The sequence below is a fragment of the Natrix helvetica genome (assembly GCF_964273705.1).
Source record: "Natrix helvetica genome assembly, chromosome: 8".
Classification (NCBI taxonomy): domain Eukaryota; kingdom Metazoa; phylum Chordata; class Lepidosauria; order Squamata; family Natricidae; genus Natrix; species Natrix helvetica.
The window spans coordinates 26,996,605-27,005,907 of record NC_138559.1 but is presented as its reverse complement, the minus strand read 5'-3'; the positions used below and the strand labels follow the sequence as shown (position 1 = coordinate 27,005,907).

Below are 9,303 nucleotides of genomic sequence, written 5' to 3'. Positions count from 1 at the left end.
GTGGCAGGACCCGCGCGGCGCCTTTCGGGGGCGGCTGCACCGCCTGAAAGAACGGCGGTGGGCGGGGCCCCTGCAGGTCGCGGGGGGGCGGCGACGGGAAGAGCCTCAGCCAGGGCGGGGCCGGCGAAGGGGGCGCGGCCGGCGCGGGCCAATCGGCGCGGGCGCCCTTTTTCGCTCGCGGGAGGGCGGGGCCGGTGGGCGTCCGTTAAAGGGGCGGAGCCGCAGCTCCCCTCCCCCCGACGCCCCACCTTGGTCGCCTGGCGTCCGGCGGGCTGTCCGGTGGTCGAAGGGCCGGAGGAGGAGGAGAATGACGGCCGAGCTGCAGCAGCAGGGACAGGAGGAGCGGGCCGCGGCCGGCGGGGCGGCTCAGGTGAGGCAGCAGCGACCCCCGGGCGACCCTCCCCACAACAACCCCGCCAGGTGGGCCGGGAGGGCGGCTCCCCTCCTTTCCTAGGCCAGAAGCCTCCCCCCCGGGTCTTTCTTTCATGGGGAGGGGTCTCTCTCTGCTGGGCCTTCCCCTAAAGCAGCCTCGTATCCCCCCCCCGGGACCCCTCTCTTTTGGGGGGTGGGAGCACCTGAAGGTTGGGGAGGGGGCTCACCTGCAGCGGCCCTCTGTTAAGACCCCCTGCTCAAACAGGCTGGATACCCCTCCTCTTAAAATAAGACCCCCCAGGATACTTTCACTCTGGGCCCCTTTGGTGACACCCCCCAATCACACACACCCCAGGGACCCTTCTCTTGTGTGGGGGAGCACATGAAGGCTGGGGAGGGGGCTCACCTGCAGAACCCCTTGGGAGACCCTCCCCCTACTCAAACAGATTGGAGATGACTCCTCTTACAATAAGACCCCCCTCTAGGATACTTTGGCCCCTTTGGTGACACCCCCCAATCACCCCAGGCGGTTTATTTTATTTTATTTATTTATTTGTCAACATGTGCAAGGCAACAGGTATTAGCATAGACATGGACATTTTCACATGAGATGGGTACAGATGGATGGATATAAATAAGTAGAACATGGCCATGAACACATGAAACGAGTAGATATCATTGGGGATGTTAGGCAAGCTGGTGCCCTTATGCACGCCCCCTTTACGGACCTCTTCGGAATGGGGTGAGGTCCACGGTGGACAGTTTAAGGTTGAAGCTGTGGGGCTTTGACGATGTAACAAGGGAGTCAGGTAGAGCATTCCAGGCGTTGACCACTCTGTGGCTGAAGTCGTATTTTTGTTGCTGCCCAGCCTGGTTTCACAAGCCCCCTTTTGATCCCTGCCCTCTTGAAATGTCTCTCTGGGTGTCTTAAGAAGGATGGATTTGCTATTTCTTTTGTGTTTTTTAAGCGACATCACAATGCTTTTTAGATTCCAGCTTTGGGGGATGAAAACAAATAGATCCTCCTGGGCTCATCCTGGTGGACCAAGTTACAGAGCCACCATATTGGAGTTGCGGATGCGGGAGCTGCTGTGACCTGTTTTGGAATGCAGTTTTATCAGTTTATTATTTAGTTGCAGGGTTCCAAAAATGGGAGTAGCATTTTAAAGAGGATTGGACGCATTTTGTACGGATTGGGATGCAATGCAGAATTTAATTGAAACTCGTTACAATTTATTTAATGTGTATGCTGCTCCTCTCGCCTAGAGATAACTCTGGGCATTTTACAACAAAAGCCACAAGATGAAACCTTAAAATATTAGAATAATAACTTTTAAGTTTTAAATTGACTCAAAATTCATTAAAAAATGACAAAGCAAGGAGCAAGGTACCCATAAGGTGGTTCCGTCTTCTAGCAATAAATGATTATTTCCAAAGGACCAGACAGAACTCTTTAAGTTTTTACAGATTAACAGAGTTGGAAGGGACCTTGTAGATCATCTAGTCCAACCCTGCCCAAGCAGTAGACCCTACATCCATTTCTGACAAATGGCAGGTCCCTGGTGCCTCTGCAGGATGATGATTTTCCTAGTCTTATAGAAATGGGTCTCCAAACAATATCAAAGCCAGTAATTTATATTGCACCCCTATTGTGTTTTGTAACATTTAAATGACTAAAACTGATGGGGTGTTAATAATGGGGGTAGGATAACAAAATAATTTTCCTTGTGGGTCCTTAACCAGATTCCTCCTGGAATTCCAGGGCCAGCTAAAAATTGCAAATTGTATCACTTTGAGCTCCCAGAAGAAGTACAATTTTAGCTTAACTGGTATCACCCACTCTGTCCAATTGTCCTCTTACCAAAGAACTGCTGTGTATAATTAGCTATTTTTGCTTGTAGATTTTATTTGAGTCGTCTAATCGTTTACTTCCAAGAAATTCTTGGGATAATCATCATACTCTGAAAATACTATACAACACTCTGAAGATAGAGTTCTTCGGATGTTGAAAACATGAAAATTGCACTATAGGAAATTAGTTACACAATTTCTTAATAGCACAAGTAACTGTTAGCAGATCCTCACTGTTGTGTTTGTTGGGATACTTTTTGAGCCTTTGCTTTTTGAATATGTTCTCTAAAGATGAGATTTTTGCAACTATGTAGGCATAATGTTGGTGGTAGGCTGAGCATCAATAAGAAGAATTTTCTCTGAGTTTTTTCTCTAATGACACCTTGGAAAGTAACAGAATTGGTTGCTCATTTCTTTTTTAAGCTTTGGCACAAGCCGAACAAGAATTTAGGGCCTGTTTGACATGTAACCTGGAATTTGGCCCATTGGAGGCTGTTCTGCCATTACTCCCTAAACCCTGGTCTGTTTCCCGGTACCTCTTCACATTTTCTTTTAAACTGGTTTGTGCAAGTGCCAATATTGCTGATTGGAGCGCCCTTTTCAGAGGGCTGTGTATCTCTGACACCTCGTTGTAAATGAGAAGTGACCAGCCGCGATGGCATGCGCAGCCGGCTTAAAATAGCTTCTCCCCAAAGCCCTGCGCATTCTTTGGGCTCCTTGTATGTCTGTCTATGGAGCATCTGCTGGCAGAATTAATACTCGGCTCCCGGATTTGGGGAGAAAGAGGCCATCGGGCTGGTGTTTCGCTCACATTCTTTTCCCTTCCGAATAATAAAGTTCTAACTTGCCTTTCCAAAAGAAAACGGAAGAAGTGGGACTTTGTTTTATGAACCCTCGTTGGCCTTGAGAAGATGCTCAGGTTGGGCGTTTTGGCTTTCTGAAGCTAAGCAGCCACCTCAGTTGGGATTCTGGGATTTCCCTGTAGAGGAGAATTATTTTTAGCCAAGCCAAGCGTGTCAGACTAGGAAGATCTCCCCAAAACAAAGAGGGGGCTGCCTTCAAAGTATCTTATTTCTTTATTTAACCCATTTTTATGGCAATGGCCTTACTTTTGCAGGGACTTTGGTTGTGGGCTGGCAGTGTCACAAGAATAGGGACACCTGCTGATTGAAAGTGATCACGTTGCTGACAACACAAGCAGTCTAGATGCAAAGTTGATAGGGGCAGAGGTCTGGTGTCTTCTCCTGTATAAAGTGGGGCCATTTTATTTGGGTTTTTTTTTCTTTTGTCAATCCCACATTCATTTTATTAATTAAAAGAGTGCAAACCATTTTCACCTGAATTTTTACAGTTTTTGAACATTACATTTACAAATGGGTGTTTCTGCTTACGCTATAACACTCTGGAGAAGATCATACACACCAGGATACATGAAGGCATATAGTTATAAACATGCTTTTAAGGGATCAGCCAAATTTAAGCTTACAGTCAGAACAACTTCAGTAGCTTAAATGCAGTACAGAAAAGGCTACTTTCAACTGGCCAGAACTGGAGTAATTCGGGGAGAGAATTATTTGGTGTTTTTTTTTAAAAAAAATTAAAATTTGTTTTTATTGTTTGCTGTTGTGAGTGGCCTGGAATTAGATAAATGAAAACCCTTGTTTGGCCCATTGGCATTTGGAAAAGTCTACCAACCTTTTTTTAAAGTGCTTTCATGTTTCCTTGGCTTCATTACAATACGCCTTGCCCTCTTCCCCTTCTGATAACACCCTCTCTGTGCCACTTTAACCCAGGCCTGCAGCTTGCTCCTGAGCCAGCTGAAAGAGATCACGGGCATCCACAATCCACAGTTCCTCCAGGCGGCACTGAAGGTGAGTCCCCTTGGCTGCAATGGGCTCCTTAACCTGCTCCCCATTCAGAGGGCATCTGCTTTGAAACTAGGACTGTGGCACAGGCCTTTAATGTAGGTTCTGGAAGGCAGGCCCTCCCTGCCACCACGGCATTGCCATCCACTTTGTTTCCAGCTGCTTCTCTGCTTGTTTTGGCCCTTGAAATCCAAACCCTGCTCTCCCAGAGGGGTTATTCCCAGCCTGGACAAACCGTGGCATTTGGACAGCTGTCCACATTCCCTGCCCAAGATGCAGCTCTCCTCTGCTCCCTCTCTTCCCCCTGTGACTCACAGGCAGTGCCCTCTCGTCTAAGGGGTGCACAGGCTGGGATATGAAACCGAGCATCCAATTTTAAATGTCCTTTTTGTTCTTCCTTAAAGATAGCCATTAACAGGACAAGAGGTTTAAGAGAAAAACAACCCTAGAGCAGTGATTCTCAACCGTGGCAGCTTAATATATGTGCACTTCACCTTTAAGATGCATGGACTTCAACTCCCAGAATTCCCCAGTCAGCAGAGCTGGCTGGGGAATTCTGGGAGTTGAAGTCCCGCATCTTAAAAGTTGCCAAACTTTTAAGCAGCAGAACGTCATCCTCTCCTGCCATCTTTGTTTCTCCCCAGGCTGCAGATGGAAACCTAATGCAGGCGGTTGGCTTCCTGACCGAAGTCAGCGACCGAGAGTCCAAGGGAGACACCGCTGCTTCCGACACGGAGGAAAAGGAAAGAGAGGCCGCCAGTAAGCCCTCGCTTTCTCCTTCACAGACTTTTCCCCCATCCATCCATCCAGCATTGAGTCTTCCAAGGAAGGCTGGGTGCCGACTCTGAAAACCTACCCAGCATATTCTGTCCCTCCGGGACGGAGCCTTTATAAATAGAAGCAGAGACCAGGAAGGGCCTTCAGCTCTCTTGCTAAGCCCCAGCTGAGCCTTTGGGGTCTAGTGGAAGAGCAGTTCTCAGAAATCTCAATCGTCGGGGGTAGGCTGCGTTGAGTCACTTGTGGTGGGTGAGGGGAGGATGGTGTGAAGAGCCAAGCAAGCTGGTAAGATGTCAGATCCCAAAGGCCCCGTGATGCATCCTGATCTTTATGTGCCTCTCTGGAAGGGAGCATTGCTGTGAAATGGGAAGCGCACTTGGGCTTCTTTGGGTGGGGAGATGGAGCATTTTAACTGCACTCATAACTAAAGAAACACAGTGGCTAAGATTTGAATCCCTCGCGCCTCATAACGGAGGGAGCTCCCGTGACTTGTCCCATCTTCTGCCCACCTAGCAGCTTGAAAACACATAAAGATGCAAGTAGAAAAATAGGGACCCCCTTTGGTGGGAAGGGAACAGTGTTCCGTGCACCTTCGGCGTTGAGTCATGCCAGCCACATGACCACGGAGACGTCTCCGGACAGCGCTGGCTCTTCGGCTTTGAAACGGAGATGAGCACCGCCCCCTAGAGTCGGGAATGACCAGCACATATGTGGGAGGGGAACCTTTACCTAATAACTAATAGTGGCTGCTATCTTAACTTCCAGCTCAGAATGAAGCCCCCCAAGATCATGGCGATATTCAGGAACCCCTTTCTTCTGGCAGCCAAGATTTCTCAAAGAAGGATTTTGCTGCAACCATGAATGCGTATGTCATTGTTGTATTTGTTCTGCATTGTCGTCATTGGAAAATCTCCCAGGCTCCTGCCCTTGTCCAGGTCCCTGCTGTGTTTGCATGCCCCCAACCCCCACAGAAGAAACACGTGGCCAGATCTATTCCGATCAGAGTTTTCTGTTTTCAGGAAAGGTCCAGCTGAGCAGCATAATCTGCCTTCCTAGCAGAATAGGCTTTCCTTGAGGGCTAAAGTCTTCTGAAAGAGGGAAGGCAATTATCCTCTTGGGGACTGAGTGTTCTGTAGTAACATCTTCAAGAGCCCCAGAGATGAGTAGTGAAGGGGCCCAGTGGCTTCTAGCCAAAGAAAGACCTCCTTGCAGCGGCTGCTGTTTGTCTTTCTGGCAGAGCCCACCGGCCCAGTGCAGCCGAAAACAAAAACCGTTCCAAAAGGAAACGCTGTGAAGTTTGGGGAGAGAACACCACCCAGCGGGACTGGAGGAGGGTCAGCGGATGGCCGGTTGGGATGAAGAACATTGGGAACACCTGCTGGTTCAGTGCAGTCATACAGGTAATTTGGGGTGCTGGTACTTCTCTGGTTCTCTGCTGGCATTGACCCTCCATCAAACTCTGGCTCAGCCACCTTAAGACGAGTGGACTTTAGTTGGCTGTGGAATTCTGGGAGTTGAAGTCCACCCTTGTTAAAAGTGGCTGAGATTAAGCACCACTTCTCCAATCAACCTTTTTTTTTTCTACTTCCGTTGACGTAAGAGCGAATGAGTTCAGGCTTTCCTGCCTGCCTTCTCTTCCTGGGCTGGGATGTCACTTACCTAATGGAGCCTGTGGGAGGATGGAGAAGGTGGCACTTACCTGTTGGCAGGTGGCTGTGGCCAGCACTAGCCTCTCTTTAGGCTGAAATCCTCTTTGATGAGTATTATATAGACTTATATGAGTATTATACAGACTTGTGATGGAGAACCTATTTTGGCTCAAGTGGCAAAAGCGGGGGGAGCGCAGGTGTGCCACACCCATAATGCTGTGTGCATGACCCCAGTGCACATGCGCGAATGACCAGCGCTCCCCTCCATTTTTGGCATCCTTTTTCCACCCTCCCTAGGCTCTAGAGGCTTTATAGGAGCCTTGGGAGGGTGAAAACAGCCCCCCCCCTCCCCTCTCCCAGAGGCTTCAGGAGCTTCCCTAAAGGCTCCGGAGTGCAAAAAACGGCCCTAGAAGAAGGCCAAAGTCACCTGGCCAGCACCCGCATGCACGCTACCCAGCTGACAGGGCAATGCCTCGCGTGCCCTGACAAAAGGCTCTGTGTGCCACTTGTGGCACGCATGCCATAGGTTCGCCATCACGGATATAGGAGGTTAATTTCAGGGGTGCTGTCAGTCTCTCTTCCAGCTGCCAGAATTCCGGCACCTGGTCCTGAACTATTCGCTGCCCGAAGCCATCCTGGACAACTGCCGCAGCCGAAGTGTAAGTGACTCCTGGGTGGCGGGAGGGGAATTCGTCTTCCTGAGCCACGTTGCTCCAAAAGGGCTGGCCGAATACTGACAGCCTGCAAGGGTGGGAGATAGTTAAAAGACGAAAGAGACTTTCTGATTCCTCCAGAAATGTTAAGGACTCTCCCAGGTTCAGAATCTAGAACACAAAGCTGTGATTCAATGCTATGATGAATTTCCCCACTTTTAGTTTTCTCTAGCAAGATTGGAACCTTTTCAGTCTTCTTGGCTGTCACCCTAGTCTGAGTCTGGGCCTCTTAAGGGTCCTAAAGGTTAGAATACTGATGCTAATTGTTTGGGGGGGTCTGCCCCCCTACACTTAACTTTTGATTGAATGACCCCAGATACCTAAAGACAGACAGGTGGCAACTTGATGTGTGACCACAAACTCTGATCTAGGGAGAGACAATGCTGGGGTTGCTGACCACCCCATTAAAGGCTTTCTCTGGAACTTTTGTTGGTGGTGAATTTGGAAGAAGTCAACAGGCAATAGCCCTGGTGATGCAAATCTCTTTCCTCTCCTCTTGGCTGCAAAGCCAGCCCTTTATTGGGAGAATCCTGTCTGGAGTGAATCAATGCAGTATTCCAAGCCACAATATGCCCTCGTTAGTTCTGGCTTTAGGTGGTTTGTAAACGGAGTCTGGGTTGTATGAATTGTGGGCCACCCATCACTCCAGCAAATACAACTTCTGAAGGTGAGCTGACCACACTTTGCTGATCAAGTGAGCCTTTCTTGGCCTGTTGTTTAATTGCTTTTTTAATTGCACCTCTTCTTGTTTTGCAGGAAAAAAGGAACATCGCGTTCATGCAGGAACTCCAATATCTCTTTGCTTTAATGCTGGGAACGCGTCGCAAATTTGTAGACCCAACGACCGCCCTTGAGCTTCTCAAAGGGGCATTCAGATCTCCCGAGGAGCAACAGGTGAAGGCATCCTTGGGGTCTTCCCAGATCCCGGCTGCCCCTTGGCCCAGGATCCCACTGGCAAGGGTGGTCTCTACTTTGGCCTACGCTGTACAGCAGTGTTTCTCAGCCTGGCTGGCTTTCAGATGCATGCCCAAAATTCCCCAGCCGGCAGAGAGATTTAATTTAAAGGCAGCTCACAACTCTAAATTACAGAAACGTTAAAATGTAATTTTAAAATTAAAAATGGAAGACATCCAAAGTTATATGAAAACAGCGGAGAAAGCAAAACTAACCTTAGCTGCTTTCTCTGTCTCCTTTTTTAGCAAGATGTCAGCGAGTTCACCCACAAACTCCTGGATTGGCTGGAAGATGCTTTCCAACTGACAGTGGAGGCCGAGTGAGTCTAAAGGAGCTTTGGGGATTTCTTTCTCTGAAGCTGCCCAGTTGCCAGAATTTGCCATGGAGATTTAAACAACAACAACAACCCCAATGTCTGTTTTCCCCCCCTTTGTAGGGTGGTGTGATTCTCTCTGTGTGCTACAGCCAGGTGCCGGGCTGGGTGGGCACGTGAGCGATCCTGAGTGAAGCCAGAGTATATTTCTGACTTCAAGGAACTTGGCCTGTTCCAAGCACCTGAGTTAAATGATCAGGAACTCCAATACAGTTGGCTTGTAACCAAAGGAGCTCTTAAAATTCCCGTGGTCTCAGGTTCCCCCCCCCCCCCCCCCCCGCTCACTATGACCAGGCACTGTACATGCGAGGGAATTGACCCACAACATCCCACCCCTTGTGGCTCTTCAGGAACGGTGTGAGTTCTGGGCTGAATTCCTGGTGGTAGCTGGAGGCTCTCCGCCTAAAGGAAGACCAAGTGTGAGGAGAAGGGCTCTAATCTGCTCCTCTATGAGGGCTACACTTAGAAGGGAGGGGCATTGCATCCTGGGCTCCCATCTGCCCCCCAAGCTTGGGGAGAAGTCAATGAATTCCCTGAAGGCCAAACATGGGGAATGTGCATTGCTTAGCTTCTAAGGCCTTGGCCTTAGCCTCGTCAATCTGTTTTTTAGGAAAAAAGTGAGTTTGCTCTCAGAATAACAGAGTTGGAAGGGACCTTGGAGGTCTTCTAGTCCAACCCCCTTATACCATTCCAGACAAGTGGCTGTCTCCAGTCTCTTCTTGAAAGCCTCCAGTGATGGAGCCCCCACA

At 49.2% G+C, this 9,303-nt stretch overlaps 1 protein-coding gene across 3 annotated transcripts in view; it reads left to right on the top strand.

Annotated features, from left to right (window-relative positions):
• Positions 1-215: 215 nt before the first annotated feature.
• The window catches only part of USP28 (ubiquitin specific peptidase 28), a 28,369-nt gene continuing 19,281 nt past the window's right edge, over positions 216-9,303 (top strand). For all 3 annotated transcript variants that reach the window (XM_081961180.1, XM_081961179.1, XM_081961178.1), the window contains exons 1-8: positions 216-370; positions 4,017-4,094; positions 4,733-4,847; positions 5,631-5,730; positions 6,103-6,265; positions 7,087-7,173; positions 7,984-8,121; positions 8,427-8,500. In XM_081961180.1, coding sequence (XP_081817306.1) covers positions 308-370; positions 4,017-4,094; positions 4,733-4,847; positions 5,631-5,730; positions 6,103-6,265; positions 7,087-7,173; positions 7,984-8,121; positions 8,427-8,500 — 818 coding nt within the window. In that variant the 5' untranslated portion in view covers positions 216-307. The remainder of the gene's footprint in view (positions 371-4,016; positions 4,095-4,732; positions 4,848-5,630; positions 5,731-6,102; positions 6,266-7,086; positions 7,174-7,983; positions 8,122-8,426; positions 8,501-9,303) is intronic.